The sequence below is a fragment of the Notamacropus eugenii genome, chromosome 6 (genome assembly GCF_028372415.1).
Source record: "Notamacropus eugenii isolate mMacEug1 chromosome 6, mMacEug1.pri_v2, whole genome shotgun sequence".
In the NCBI taxonomy this organism is placed as follows: domain Eukaryota; kingdom Metazoa; phylum Chordata; class Mammalia; order Diprotodontia; family Macropodidae; genus Notamacropus; species Notamacropus eugenii.
This window is the reverse complement of record NC_092877.1, coordinates 259,838,574-259,854,848: the sequence shown is the minus strand read 5'-3', so window position 1 is coordinate 259,854,848 and position 16,275 is coordinate 259,838,574. Positions and strand designations below refer to the sequence as shown.

Below are 16,275 nucleotides of genomic sequence, written 5' to 3'. Positions count from 1 at the left end.
GTAACAAACACAATGTAAAGAAGGGAATCATTTTCATTTACCTTTGATATATTAACTAAAACAATTTAAGTGATTTTTAAAAATTTCTATTTCCTTTCTGAAACATATGAATGAAATATACTAAAGATAATTTTAAATTTTCTGTTCAATATGTTAAGCTTAAATATTTAGCAGAAACTTAAAATGATATATAAAGATAGAGCTTATTAATTTCATTACATAATTTAAAAGTAAATTATAAAGAAAAGAAAAATCATTTACCTAGCAGCACAGTCATATGCCAAGACATCAGTCTCTGCAAGAAGGTCACCATCAGTTTCATGATCTCCTCCATCTGGACCCAATTCAAACAACTAAGGGAAGGAAGAAATGTTGATTTTTATCTTAGCAGTCAGTCATTTGTATTGTGATTTTTGTTATTTATTTGCTGAAAAATTTTAATATGTTAAGCACTATGAAGTAAACATCAAGTAGAACCTGTTCTCTGGAAGCTTGCATTTAAAATCAACAAGGAAACACACAAAAGTATTTTAAAAAACAGATTGAATTTTTATGATTTTTCACTTTTCATTTTTCTTATATGGAAGAAGACTTGAAAGTTCTTATACATGGGTAGGTTTTTATTGTTGAACAACAGTATTGGAAGGAGGTGAGAGGATCCTTTCCCAGCCTATTCCATCTTGGAGTATTTCCAAATGGGGTAAAATCTAAGGAAGTAATTGCATGGTAGAAGCAAAATGTCTTAAATAAAAAGTAATAGGCAATTGTTCAAAACACAGTATGGAAGCTGGAAATGGGAGTGAGAAAAATGCTTACAAAGAGGCATGAGGCAAGGGGAAGTGAACTAGCGGCCAGAAAAATATTTTCCTCAGCATATATGGTAAGGTGGCAAATAGGAAAAGACGGCACAATGATGACACAGGTAGTCTAGAAAAACAATTTTAGAATTAAAGTGAAGAGGTTAAACTTGACAAAAGGGAGTATTAATTAGGGGAAAAACTTCTGAAATGGAAAATGATATAAAAAATGACCTTATGAGTCGTAGGGAGGTAACCACAAGTAGGTTGTTTAGAAGAAATATTTTTAAGGATTTCCTCAAGTATAAAAGCAGCTTAATACAGCCTAATGATGGTATACTAGAAAACAATAGGGAACACTTTACTAAGTTACAATATAACAAAGAGAAATAAGTTCGCTCATTTTGAGCAACTTCATGTAACAAGAGGCAGGAGGACAAAGATGGAAACAAGTAGCTATAATATACAGACTAAAAATGTCTTTATAGGCAATAAAGTCAGGAATGTTCATTTCACATAAACATTTTTTCAACAGTTTTACAGGATAGCAGCAACTAGATCAAAATTCAAATTTTTTTCAACACGAAGGAAAAGGATCATGCAATAGATTACCTTTATTTTAGCAGTATATTCTCCTCTACCTCCAAAAAGACCAAGACCACCAAGTAAAATATCAGTGTCAGCGCTGAAACGAATTGCTTCAACTGAATGAGCAGAGTAACCCCAGCCTCCTCCATGACCTACAGAGCAAAAATTGTTTAACTGTTTAATGATAATACTTCAGATTTACTGGGAAAATATACTTTTCAAGAAACATAAATGTACACACTTTCAAATCTATTCACCACACTGTAATCTTCCTTGGAGTAAACTTTCATTACCGCTTGAGTCTCTTCCTCTGTACTTGCTACACCCATTTTTAAATCCTGCATGGCGGCCAATGTATCAAGGCAACCTGAAACAAAATGAAGACAATAATATTCAAGCTCTGTAAAATGAAATTCTTAGCAAGATTGATGTTATATGTCTTAAAACAGATCAAGAAAAGTAAAATATACTAGCTGTGCGCAAAACTGACCTGTTAAGTTTCGATGGCTTAACAGGAGGGCTGCTCAGAAGAAGTCAAAATCTACCTCTGCTCAAGACAATACAATTAGGGAACTTTCTTAATGCTGACCTATAAGCTACTATTTACATGTGTCTTTCTTCTTTAAGGATAAATTTATGAAGTATTCTATTGCTCTTATGATGGTCCTAGTTCACTGCTTTTCAACAACAAAAAAGAACATAAATTATATATCTCCATACGCTCAGAAAATAAAACAGAGCAGCTAAAGAAATGTAATTGAGTGCCAGTCACAAAGCCCTACTCACCAAGGATGTGCAAAGCTGCATGAGACCTAGTTGTAAGAGCTCGTGATCCTGTAGGCAAAGCAAGTTCAGGGCTCAGTATACTACATCTCGATTGCATATCTGGTGCAGAAGGAAGAAGCCTGGAGTCAGCAACCACAGCATTGTAGCACCACAATTCTCTAGCACTTGGTCGAAATCTGAAAAACAAAAACAATAATTAAAGCATTCTAGAAATTATCTAGCTTTTGTAACTTATATAAAATATGTAATATAGAAATGACATTTGTAACAGGGATATCATGAGGATGATAGTTATGCAGAATGCTTTTCACACCTCAAAAACTAGACATTAGCCGTAATTATTAATAAGAGCTTAAGGAAACCTGTGGAAGAAAGCGTGACACGCTGTTCTAAAAAAATGTGCACTAGTTTATATGTTAGTTTGTTTTTCAATGGTTGTTTTGGGTTTTTTTAAAGCGGTCATATACAAAAAGTACACAGATTTTCCAGGAGATGTGGGTTCCAGCCCTGGCTGTGCCTATAGCTATGTGACTTTACTCAATCACTTTCCATCCCTGGATCTGTAAATATGAAGAAATTAGTCTAGAAAATCTCTAAGGTCAATAAAAAAACCATTCCATGTAACTAAGATCTTCATACCAACCCAGTTTACATAGAATCCAATGTATTTCAAAATTATCATAGAAATTACCAAACCACAAATGACCTCCACAACATCAAAGACACCTCTTGTCCGTACTGTTGGAATACAACCAGTGACAGGGAACTCACTATCTAGTGAAGTAGCCAGCCTATTCCATTTTGGGATAGTTCCAATTTTTTGAAAATTCTTTCTTAAATAGAAATAATTTCTCCCTATAATTTCCACCTACTGATCCTATTTTTCCTCTGGGGCTAAACCAATATGAATACTACTAAAATCTGGTTTCAAGACATATATCTTCTCTCCTGAACCTTTTTTCTATAGGCTCAATGCCCCCCATTCCTTAAATTAACAGTTATGAAAGTATGGTCCACAGAGACTATTTCTGAGGGTCTGTAAGGCCAAAACTCTTCTCATAATAAAATTAAAACATTTCAATTTCTAATATGATAAATATTGATAGATATAACCCATGTAAACAAAACGTCTTTAGAGTACAGAAATTTTAGGAATGTAAAGGGGGCACTGGGACCAAAAAGTCTGAAAACAGCCACCATGATCTTCATCCTATTATTTTAAGTAAAGAAGATCTGAACACAAGTGGTTCACTTAGTTGAACGTTTCAGCTGGGACCTCATCAGGAATAGAAATTATATTCCTATTAATGTGGCCTAAGATTGCATTAGCTCTTTTTAACAGCAGCTAATACTGTTGCTTTGTATTGTGCTTCCAGACTCATAAAGCCCAGAGGTCCTTTTTGTTTTTACATGATCTATTTCTAGTTATATCTTCCTCATTCTATACCTCCGAGGGGTGAATTTTTGTATGTCAACGCTGAAAAAAAAGAATGCGTATCAATATTTATTAAATCTTCCTGTATTAGACATATTTCTACATTATAGTCCATTGAGAACTTTTTAATGTTGATCTATTCACTACTGTGTTAGCCATCCCTCATATCTTTGTAGCATATGCAAATTTAGAGTACAAGTCACCCATGTCTTCATGCAAGAGAGTGATAAAAATGTGTAAAAGAGCAAGTTCATAGAAAATCTCATAGCATTGCTCCCGTTAGAGAGACCTTATCTCCAGTCTGACATCTATACGCTGAGTCAGGTGTTTCAACCATTTCAAAATTCACATTATCATATTATTATTCCGCCCTCATCTTCATTTTCTCCACAGGTCTTTTTTTTGGGGGGAGGAGTGGGGAGGAAGGGAGAGAGACAAGCATGGTTAGATGAGTTGCCCAAGGTCCCACAGCTAGTATGTGTCTGGGGCTGGATTTGACCTCAGGTCCTCTTGACTCTAGGGCTGATACTCTATACATTGTACCACCTAGATGTCCCCTCTACAAGTCTTTCTAAGAGATTTTTGCTTTTCCAAAATTTCAAGTAAGCTTCTGCATAGCCATACTTAATTCCCAATGTACAGTTCTCTAAGATGTCACTGCAATAGCTACTTGTTGACAAAAGATCATGATAGGTTTAAGTTATATAACACTATGTACTTTGAACAAGAAAAGGAATTATTGAGTGCCTAAAAATTGTAAATATTATTTTCAAAAACAGAATTAAATGCCACTGTTAACTACCAAGTATTATAAAAGATGATTAGTTAGCAGTTTAGTGAAAAAAAAAACAAACCTCAAAATGTTCATAGTATTTTATCTTTTCCTACTAAGTCTTAATATTAAATCAACTGAAAATCACCAGCCATAAATTAATTAACAATAATTTATTAAGTCAACCCCGTTCCAGGTGCTAGGGACATACAAATATAAAGTAGCCTAGTCTGCCCTCAAGGAATTTACATGTTAGGAGAGGAAGATAATATTTGCACAAACAAGTAAAAGCAGGATTTATAAAAACACACAGTGATTTGGGATAAGGGATAAGTGCCTTCAGGAATCAGGAATGGAGGTGAGGAGGGAGAACATTCAGGCCGATAAGATCTTGAGAACAGACCTTCAACAGGCCAGTTTGGAAGGAAGATAGAGTGAAAGGATACTAATGTGGAATTAGCCTTGAAGCCAGATTGTAAAGACCTTTAAACGCAAATAAGAAAAATTTGCACTTTAAACTTGTCGCAACAGGAGAAAACTAAGGTTTTCTGAGAAATAGAATGAAGATTTTTCTAATGAAATGCATATCAAATATGGTGATTTATAAACACAGGAAGCAACCTACCTCCAAATAACATCATAGACAGGATCCAGACACACGCCAAACCCTTGCAGATCCTCCTGCTCAGAGTCATTAAATGTCTTACAGCTTCCATCCACCTTATTTATCAGGAGACATTTAAATGGAGGAGGTTCTGATATAGAAGCTGGTATTAAGCCTTGAAAAAGAGGGGGAAAAAAATCACCTCAAACAGAGAAGTCTAAAACGTACGTTAGTGGAATCAAATGATAAATTGAGCGCCAAGTATCCCCAAACCCTGACTCCTCTCCAGCTGTGTAACTACAAAGGATAGATACATGGCTGAGTTCTTTGGCCTCCTTGTATCACAAAGAGCTCCTCTCGTGGCTTCTATAACATTCTCCTCTATTGGTCCTATCTTGTTTATTTCTCTGTATTTTCTCCCTGGTCAATCTTACTGACTAAAATCGTCAAACATTGCCTCTGCAAATAACTCAGTTCACTTCAATCTTTCTCATGGCTCCAATATCTCATTTGCAACTCTGCTGAATATCTCCCCTGAAGAGTCTGCCAACTTCTCAAATTCAACATATTCAAAATAGTATTTGTCACTCTTTCCCTAACCCCCGTCCCTTTTATTATTTTTCCACTTATCTTGATGACACTACAATTCTCCCCCTCCCCTAGGCTTTTATAATTTTAAAACTCAGAATTATCTTTGAGCATTCTCATTTTTTTGACCTACTCTGCCCCGCAAATTAAATCAATTTTGCTTCCTTAATATTTATCACATTAATCCTTTTCCATTTACCTCTACTGCCATCACCCTTGTTCAAGCTCTAATTAGCTCCACATGAGTTGGTAATTGCTAACTGGTTTCTTCCCTCTCCAATTTATCTTACATATTGTTTTAAAGGTATTTTCCTAATGTACATGCCTGCATCATTTCTCTATCCCTGTGGTCCCCTACTGCAAATGTGATAAAATGCAAGCTCTTTATCTTGGCATCAAAGCCCCAATTGATTTATGGTATTATGACCATATGAACAAAGATTTTTAATAGTAATAAAACCTGTTAATATTTCACTTAATGTGACTCTAAAAAGGTCAATTAAGCAAATATTTATTCCTTCATATATATAATTAAACACTATGCACAGAATTCACTTACTCCAACATATAATCTACTTACGACAAGAGAAGTAGTAACCCAACTTTCAAATAATCTTTCTACAGAGCTCAAATAGCCCTTTGTTTTATCATGCCCTATTACACATTTTAAGTATGTGTAGGCTAGCTTACAGAATACTGTAGTCTTTGGGATTCTCACCCTCTCATCTTTCCATTTCATCTACATCTTAGCAACCTCCTCTCATTTCCTTCCATCTAAAGAACAAACAGAGAAGTCAGAGGACAATTTTTCTATAATCTATACTTGCCTCAGTTTCTTCACTCTTACCCCAACCTTTCAAGTAGAATGCAAAATCTTTTACAGCATTACATGGACTGACTCTCTCTCTCTCTCTCTCTCTCTCTCCCTATACATGTACACATACATATATATAGATATATAGATATATAAACGTATAAATATAAATATATAAATGTATATATATATATATATACCAAGACTAAACCTAATTTTTTTTATTGTACCTATTATGTGTCTGCTGGCAAAAATCTCTGATGTAGCAAGTACATGGGAGTTTATAAGTGCTTCATCAATGCGCAAGAAAGTTTGGTCCCCGCTTGCTCCAATCCAAGTAGCCTTGCGTCCATATTTTGATCCAATGTTGGGCATGGAAGCAGGTTTTGCATTCCAGTAAGGCATATCCAAAATAGGTCTTCCAAGCTGTCCTTTCTAAACAGTTTGGAAAACAGTAACAACAGCGTTAAGTAGAATAACATATAACAAGCCTACAATCTCAACAAGAGGGGAAGATACCAAAATATAACACTTATGTGTCACAACATATAAAGAAGACATATATATGTACACATATACATAACAAAATATGACATCCATGAGGAAACAATTCCTTGATCATTTATATGAATTTCAAGTTTTCATGAAATTTCATATCAAGTTTATTCTTTACTTTTATGAAATCAACTGACAGTCTCTTGAAAATATCTCAAAACTAAACCCAAATGAGAGCAAATCTCAGCAAAACATTTCTAAAATATGCTGCTTCCTAAAAATAAGCTGCAAATATTTTTCAAAGTAAAATGTTTAACAAATATACATCGTAAAATAACTTTTATTCACTTATTTGCTCTTTTAGTAAATAATGCTGACACTCCAAGGAGATCATTTCAACAAGATGCCATTAGAGGACCGAGAAATAAGTTATCATTATGAAGACCAGAAATTAGGTATTATATAAACCTTTTAACATGATAAGACCATTAATATAATGTATACACTGAAAACAGAACTTGTGAATAATGGGGATTAACAGTGAATATAGCACAAATAGATTATTTCATTTCTTTTTCTGTATGAAGAGAATATTTGTTTTCAGAAACTTATGCTAAAAATAAAAAAAGAATAATGGCTACAAGGTCTTCTAAAAGAGCTAATTTTTCTCTTTTATTTTAATACTTGTTACTGACCCCTTTTGTTTACTTCACTGTTCCCCAGTCCACTACCAGACTAAATTCTCCTCTGTGAAAAAGGATGCTTTAAAACATCTGATAAAGAGAAAATACATACAATATTCTGTCTTAGTAGTCTCCTCCAAATTCGTTTCCCTGAAAAAGGATGTATGTAATACAGAAAATTTTTTTTTATCACACCCTGACTTACATATTTATTTATGTTCACAATTTAGTTGTGTTTCTATTTTAGGGTTGAAAGAAAATTCCTTACAAGTATGACATGGAATCCAGAGCAAAAGAAGGTTAAAGCTAAAAAAGTATTAAATAATAGCTGTCCACTTAGCCAAGGGCTAGAGTAGCATTAGAGAAGTAGGAAGTTAGCAAGCATGTTTCTTTCTCAACTCAAAATATTGATTTCTCCCTATCCCTTGCACATTCCCTCACACAGAAATCATCATACATGCAGAATATTGTAATCTCAGCAGAATTGCAGAGTTACTGGATACAAAGAAAAGTAAGCAGGATAACCTGCCACAAGGGAGGTTAGGCAATATTGTAAGGGATTTAGTCCTTGCTATGTATCCACTGCAGCTTATCAAGCCTGAAGAACAAAGGACAACAGGTCTAGAAGACTGGTTTCATTATCCACCTATCCTTGGTTTCCTTCTGTTCCATGAGAAGGAATAATAGGTGTTCAGAGAAGCAGTAAGAACACTCAAGATTTACTCAAATGATGAAGAGATTCACAAAATATCAAACACTATTTTTTTCTGTTTTTCAAATAAAATTTATTTTTAAAATTATTGTGTTTTTTTTTTTATTTTGAGTTCAAATTCTCAACCCCTCTCGGCCCCTCCCCTACCAAATGGAAAGGCAAGCATATGTAACCCTATTTTTAAAGTGGCAAAAATCAGCATGAAAGCTGAATACTGAATAAAATATATTTCACTTTGAAATGCAGTGTGTTTTTTGTGGACTTTTTACCAAGCTATGTTTTTCTTAAGCTAGTAAGTTAATTTTCATTCCCTGAAAACCAGACAAATGATGGCAAAGATTCAGATTTTGCTTCTATCTCACTCACAAAGTAGATTACATAAACCTGGATAACTGAGGGTTAATGGAGATGATCTCTCTCTAATTTGGTGATTGTCAAGATGATAAAATAGAGTTAGACAGTTCTGAAGAGCTGTTTTGGTAATGGCCATAATACAGGCTCACAAGGAGCAGTATCAGTATAAAATGTTTTCTTATGTTCCTTCCCCCCAATTTTAACCCTCATCAGGCAAATTAAAAATGTCTGTAGTTTGTAAACATCTCAAATTTTGGCCTAAAAAAAGCTCCACCTTTAAATATTCATAATATTCCAGTTTTTAATACAATCAGATCAATGTGTCACTTTTGTTTTCTAAAAAAATGTTATTTTTACAGGCTACAAAAGTATGATTATTCACAAACAAGCTAAGGAAATACCTTTTATTTGAAATGCAAAAGAGTTAAGTTTGCCTAAAAGGCTGTGCGCTACAATAAATATTTCTAACTGTAATAACCAATACTGATCCACTGATGTAGTAATACTTTCACTGAGAAAAAATATTAATGAATACATGTACACAAAACATTTTGTTCTTGTACCAAGTCTAGATAATTTAAAGATATAACGAATTATTAAAATAAAGTCTGAAAACTCCTTACAGAGAAACTTCCAAATGTGAAGACTTGTCCATCCAATAAAAGTATTGCCGTATGGTTACTGCCTGCAGTGACTTGTGTACTAGGCCCTGGCAAAGCTTGTACTAGAGTAGGACATCCCCTAAATTTAAAAATAAAACATAAAAAATTTAGAGTTAATTTTTAGCAACCTCTAATAAAATTCACTTTATTAAATTAAGAACACTAAATAAATGATGGCATAAGAAAAACATGGCAAAGTACTATAAACATTTCAATATTTATGATTCTAAGGAAATCAGATGAAAAAAAGGTGAGCTATTTATTTATTTATGTATTGGGGGTGGGGGAGGAGAGCAATCAGAGTTAAGTGATTCCTCCAGGGTCACACAGCTAGTAAGTGTGTGAGGCAAATTTGAACTACAGTCAACCTGACTCCAGGGTTGGTGCTCTATCTACTGAGTCACTTAGCTGCCCCAAAGATGAGGAATTTTTTTTAAAGGGAGCTTAAATTAGATGATTACCCTTAAATTATCCAAAAAGATCAGTGATATGCCTTTATTTTACAGCTGGAAGATCCATTCACAGAATTAATCAATACTATGAATAGAAGAGTTGTTCAAGTTCTTCTCTGATATTTTCTCTGTTAAATTACATTGTAATTTTAAATTTTAAAGAGTCTTTTCCAAAATAAAAGATGGCATTACTCTCCTGCTTTGCATTGTTTAAAAAAGGACACCCCACAATAAGGAAGCCTTGCTTCCGAGACAGCACATGGTGATCTTGGAAACAATTAAATACCTTTTTTCTTAAATCAAAATATGAGGAAAATTCATGTAGAGATTTCCCAGCTTTTTAATAAGCTAATTTACTTAAATGACATGACATGTAAACTAAACTATATAAACTATATATATATAATGTATACTCTATGTATATGTGAACTATATGATATATGAACTATGTGTATATATGGGTCTGCATATGTGTATATATGTATATATGCACGTATAAATTCCATACCATCTTCTCTAACTGATTGCCTCTTCTCTAATACCTATCTTTAATCTCTCTGGGCATACAAACATGCCCATGTTTGCCTCTTCCTCTAAAAACTCTCACTTGCTCTGTCCACTCCTGTGGATTACCTTCTGAGAGAAAGGATTGTTTCTTTCTTGTATTTAATAACTAATTATTGAATTAGGACCAAGGTTCTTCACCTTTTCTACTTCCTCATTCAGAAATTAACTCCTGTAGGTTATTCAGGTGGACTTTGAAGTGCAGGGCTTTATAATGAGAGGAAGAACTCAGATCTGTTCAAAAAATAAAGTTAGATGAATTGATGAAATCTGGCCTATTTTGTTTTACTTAGATGAGTCTGGGAAAATGTGGATTCTGCCTTATTCAGATGGGTGATATTAATACAGAAAACTGAGTGAAAAAATTCATGGACCCCAGAATTTCATTAGAACAGGTCCGCTTCTCATTATATTATCTTTTCTCTCATTAATTGTTAAGCAATCAGTCTTTGATTTCTACCCTTAGGAAATTCATGTGTTCAAGGACATATAAGCATTGAGCAGTTTTCAATGAGGGGTCTTTGGTCTAAGAGAGACAACCAAATGACCATGCTTTTTATTAATAATGTGTCAGCATTATTAAAAAAGATTAATTACCCCAAAACTATGTCTCAAACTTTTCATGTGTCACAGTCCTTTGTCTTTCTCCCTTTCTGTTGCTAGATTCCAGGGAAGGCCAAATACACTAAGTGTCTCAGCTTCCACTTCTCATTCTTTTTTCCGTTCTCTGCAGTCTGGCTTCTCATTTCTTCACATGGCTAATAACTTCTTAACTGCCAGATCTAAAGGTCTTTTCTCAGTCATCATTCTCCAACTCTCTGCAGGCTCTGACACTGCTGTTCACTCTCAATACTCTACTGATTCTCGCCCTAATTACGTGACCACTCCCGTGGAGTCCTTTGCTACATCTTGATGCAAGTTATAGCAACTAACTGTCCTGAGGCTCTGCACTGGGTGCTCTTCTATACTCTTTTTCTTGGTGATCTTACCAACTCGGGTAGATTCAATGATCATCTCTCTGCTGATGATTCTCAGATTTATTTGAAAAGCCCAAATCTCTCCGCCGACCTCCAGTCTCCCATCTCTAACTGCTTATTAGTCATCTCCATCTGAACTTAACATGTCCCAATATGAATTCATCCTTCCTTCCAAATCCTCTCCTCTTCCTAACTGCCTTATTTCTCTTGAGGGTAACACCATGAAGTTAGTCCTATTGTTTCTACATGTAATAATTTGCCACCAGCTGCTCTGCTTGGTTTTCTACTCTACCATCATCTTCGTTATCTTCTGCCCAGGACAAATTCATCATCAGGAAACTTATTATGACAGTTGCTTCAGTTTTGCTACTTACCCCTCAGAAGCACCTTCAGTTGCTTCTGGCTCCCTAGCTGAAGTGTGGAGCACAAAACCCTCCCTTTATTAAAGGGCTAAAAATCCTAGCCACATCTATATTTGCCACCACCTACTCTTCTTGGTTTAAATTCATTACCACCTTTAGGAGGTCCCTTGGCACTTTCTCTTCTCAGCTTCCTTTTGTGTATTGTCTTTCTCTATTAGACTAAACCCTCTTTGAGGTCAGGTCTGTCTTTCTTATTTATATCCCCAGTGCTTAGAAGAATGAGTGGCACATACTATGCACTTAATAAATCTTTATCACATCATAGAATTTCAACCGCCCAGGATATGTCCTATACTTCATGTTTTGGCTAATGCTGTTCAATATGCCTGGAATATATTCTTGCCTATTTGGAACTACTGATATTCACTCATTCTCTGAAATCCAGCTCAAATTCTATTTTTTCCATATACCGTTCCCTGATTCCAGTGGCCATACATGATCTTTTCTACACCTGATTTCATAGTACTTTGTACTCCTCTCATGTACTTAACAAAGTCTAATCTGTTATGTTATATAAAATTATTTAATTATTAAGTTTTTTTTGAGGAAACACTATCTTATTCAGCCTTTTATCATCCTCAGAATCCAGCACAGTTGTATATAGTAGGTGCTTAATCAATGTCTTAACAAATGAAGATTTGCATTCTTGAATCTACCTTAACAAACATTATTTATTTTAAAAAATGAATAAAGTAACTTAAAATGTCAATTTGTCATCAAATTGAACAAGACTCAAGTCCTTTCTCTAAATCACATAGGGAAAGAGTAGAGTAAGGTTTAATAGAGACTTTTAAAAAGGAGAGGTATTGAACAGAAAAGAATATGAAAAGTAGAAATAGTAATGATGATAATGTACAGTTTTGAAAAATTTTCATAAATTACTCACATTTGGGTAAAAAACCTTAAATTATCCTTAGTTACTTAATTGGTACAGTTCCTTAGTGTAGTCTTACACTAAAAATTTTCTTTAATATAACTCTCCTTGTACCATAACAACTTGGAATAAATTTAAAATTTAGGTGGTAAGTCAAATTTATAACTTAGCTTTTGAAACTTAGTTTTCTCAGAACATTTTTTTGAGAGGGAGTCTAAACCTGCAATTTCCCAAAAGTCTGATACATTGGCTGGAAAACTATCCAGCAAACAACTATTGTTGCCTTCCCAAATTAGCATTTTCAATATGTTAAAAACATTGAACTTACTAATTAAAAATATCACCAAATAAGAAAAATATGTAGACTATTCTGTTTTGAGAATATAGAAAACTATACAGAAACCATAATTTCCATTAAAATTGTTAAAGATTACCTGGAATTAACATCTCCATGTCCCAGCTGGCCATGCTGCCCATATCCAAATGTATAAACATCACCATTTTCCATCAAAACCACTGTAACCAAAATATGTTGTTTTAATTTTTCTTTAATGAACTGACAGTCCCCTTCCTCAGTGTTTTAAAAAGTTTATTACTTTTTATTACTATTTTTATTATTATTTATTTTATTATGGTTTATTACTAGTACGTTCTACAAAGTTAGAAAATTAAACTGGGAATTATGGTAATAATTTGTCTATTGTTACATATAATTTTAGTTCTACTTCTGCAGGATTTTTCTCATGTAATAAAAAGTCTACAGATTTTTTTATATGACACTTTATTTTATACAATATATACTTTATATACCTATTTTACATAATACGAACACTTTGTAAACTAAATGAATGTCATTTATTAGAGATCTTCCACTTTTAATTAAACTATCTCCATATCAACTTCATAATACTGAATTATTAAACAGATATTTTCAAAGCAATAATATTGGACAAATCAGCCATCCTCCCAAAATGTTGAAATAGGAGGACTCTGAGTAAACAGAATTCAGCTAAATACTTATAACATATTTGAACTTCAATGTGTATCAGGTCCTTGTTAAACAGATGACAGAATTCAACCATAAAAAAAGAAATTTAATAAATTCTGCTTAACATTTTTCTACACTTTAAGAAAGCTATGGTTTTCTTTACTGTATTTTTCTATTTAACTTAATTTAATATATTTAATAAATTAGGATACATGGCATTACAAGATTTTTTAACCATAAAAGTATAAAATATGGGGCTGAAAAAGAGACCTTACAGATCATTTAATTCAAGTGTCTCAGTATAAAGATGAGGAAACTAAAGCTTAGAAGATTAACAGCAAATTAACGGAAAGAATTATGACTAAAATCCAGATAAACAAATTCTCTGTTGTTTTTTCTTTGAACCATTCTAGATAAAATGAATCCTAGTATAAAAACGGTTTCTTACATTTCAGTAGCAATTTATAGTTTCATTTGATCCTTATGCTCTTTTGAAGGTTATTTTTTCCAAGAGTTAACTAAAGCAGCGGATAGATTGAGAATAAAATGAAATGAAGGCTGCCTCTTTTTTTTCAATTGTCTTTATACATGCAAAACACCCTATCTCCTCTACACTATTGTTTTTGATCCTGGATCTTAGGGTAGAAGATTATTCAAAGTCAAATATCAAAGAACCTAGAAGAAAGCCCAGTGAGTGGTGAGGAGGAAGCAAAGCATAAAGGGAGCAACCAGACAAGTACAAAGAAAGAAGGACAAGGCAAGATAGGCTGCTCCAGTAGAAACATCCCTGAACTATGTGTCAGAAGAGTTTACCTCAAATAATGGATTTCGCAAAAACTAGATAAATAACCTCAAGCAAATTAACTACTTTGTACCTTAATTTCCTTAATTCACAATTGAAAGAACTGGACTAAACCTGTAATATCCCTTCCAGACTTAAATCTTTGGTTCTATCAACAAATAAAGAAAATGAGGCTCCAAGAACATACAGAAATCAGCTGAACATGACAGTTACCAAATGAGCAGAGGGAGGACCAGTGTTAAAAGTAATTCACCACAATTTCAAAATACTTTTACAATGTAGCTGCCAGAAAGGTTGTGTTTACCTGAATGATGAAATCCACAACTGACTTGCACTGCTCGGAGCTCACAATCAAAACGGACAGAACCTGGCGGATATGTTGTGATTTTGCTTGCATCCTTCTCTCCTCTTTCTCCACTTCCATCTGTAATTATTGCAATATTTAACTAAGCCACTACTCACATTCAAAAACAAATTTTAAAATAGTAAGTAGGGAAAAGTAGAAGACAAATATTATAAAAAAAGAACAGAACAGCAAGAAGAATCTGCAGTTGTTAGAAGTAATAGCTCAAGAATCTACCTGCAACAAAGCAATTTTAGAAAGATATATGTTATAATTTGTTTGTAAACCACTAAATCGTTAAGAATACAGAATTCTGAATCAGTTAAAGTTAAGATCTACTAATGTAGACAGTTATGCAATTCAGATAAGTCATTAATAAAATAGTCAAATATAAACTATAATAAATTTGATAAATTCGTGTTAAAATTATACACCAAACCATTGAATAGTTACATTTTGAAGTAGTTCAACTACGTAGTATCACCTAATATAACTAAAATTCTCAATGAAAAGCAATCAGATCTCTTAAAGAGAATTTTACTTTTTATGGCCAAAATATATTTTCAAACCAAGGACTTATTTATTTGCAAAGAACTGAATACTTCCATAAAGTTTATTTCTCTCTCCTACCTATGTCTTCCCCAACACAGTTATCACTCTACCCAATCAAGTCCTTTTCTTTGTCTTTTTTCCTTTCCCATTACATCAGAAGTAGCCACCAATATTCTCTCCATTCTTTCTTCCAAGTCTGTTTTGCCCTTCTCTATGCCCGTTTTTTCATTCCTCGCTTTATTTCCCTTTCCCTCTCTTCCTTTTCCCTTCTATTTGATTTTATCCTCTTTTTTCTCTGATATCTCTTTACCATATATCAGATTCTCTTCTCAGGTTCTCCAATTCCTGATCTTTGTGAATATTCTTATACTTAAACTTTAGGATCAAAACTGATTCCATGATATAGAGAATCTTAGAGCATTTTTGCAGAAATTAAAAATAATAATAATTGAGTCAAGAAGTTAGCTTAAATCTTGTCATAATAATCTAAAATATTTCCACTAGTCAATCTTAGAAAAAAGTTTTGACTGTCGCTATTTAATTACAAATTTAATATTCAATGCACTTATAAAGCTGAAAAGAACTTCAAATAGTCAAATGGTCAATTCTGTTATTTTGGTAGATTGAGATCTAAATTTTCCAATAAGTAAGTTACCTGTCACATAAAAAATATATTCAATTTTAACCAATATCCTTTCCAACTTGTTTTTCAGTTATTTGGCATATCCATTATACCCACCAATAGTGTAAAATGGGGAAAGGTCAAAACCTTTTATGCCAACTTTTTCTCTTTTTTCTCTAATAATTAGAAATAATCACGGCAAGAAATTCTGAATCTAGATCATTCCTCTCTCCTTTTTGTAGCTAAATGAATTGTTATAATAATTTTCTTCAAGATACATCTCATAATACTCCATTTCCTTAAATAAGACTATTAGGACAGTAAAACCTCACTAATTCGGAATGGAAGGGGCCTGTTTAGCTTAAGGAAAAATTTAAATCTTTGAACAA

The 16,275-nt window shown here is 33.4% G+C and overlaps 1 protein-coding gene across 14 annotated transcripts in view; it reads right to left on the bottom strand.

Annotated features, from left to right (window-relative positions):
* Positions 1-16,275, bottom strand: part of MYCBP2 (MYC binding protein 2) — a 317,910-nt gene that overhangs the window by 174,300 nt on the left and 127,335 nt on the right. For all 14 annotated transcript variants that reach the window (XM_072622185.1, XM_072622187.1, XM_072622188.1 and 11 more), the window contains 9 exons: positions 14,674-14,793; positions 13,014-13,095; positions 9,252-9,369; positions 6,615-6,819; positions 5,004-5,157; positions 2,172-2,347; positions 1,627-1,752; positions 1,410-1,537; positions 262-353 (listed from right to left, as the gene is read on the bottom strand). In XM_072622185.1, the coding sequence (XP_072478286.1) occupies positions 262-353; positions 1,410-1,537; positions 1,627-1,752; positions 2,172-2,347; positions 5,004-5,157; positions 6,615-6,819; positions 9,252-9,369; positions 13,014-13,095; positions 14,674-14,793 (1,201 nt within the window). The remainder of the gene's footprint in view (positions 1-261; positions 354-1,409; positions 1,538-1,626; positions 1,753-2,171; positions 2,348-5,003; positions 5,158-6,614; positions 6,820-9,251; positions 9,370-13,013; positions 13,096-14,673; positions 14,794-16,275) is intronic.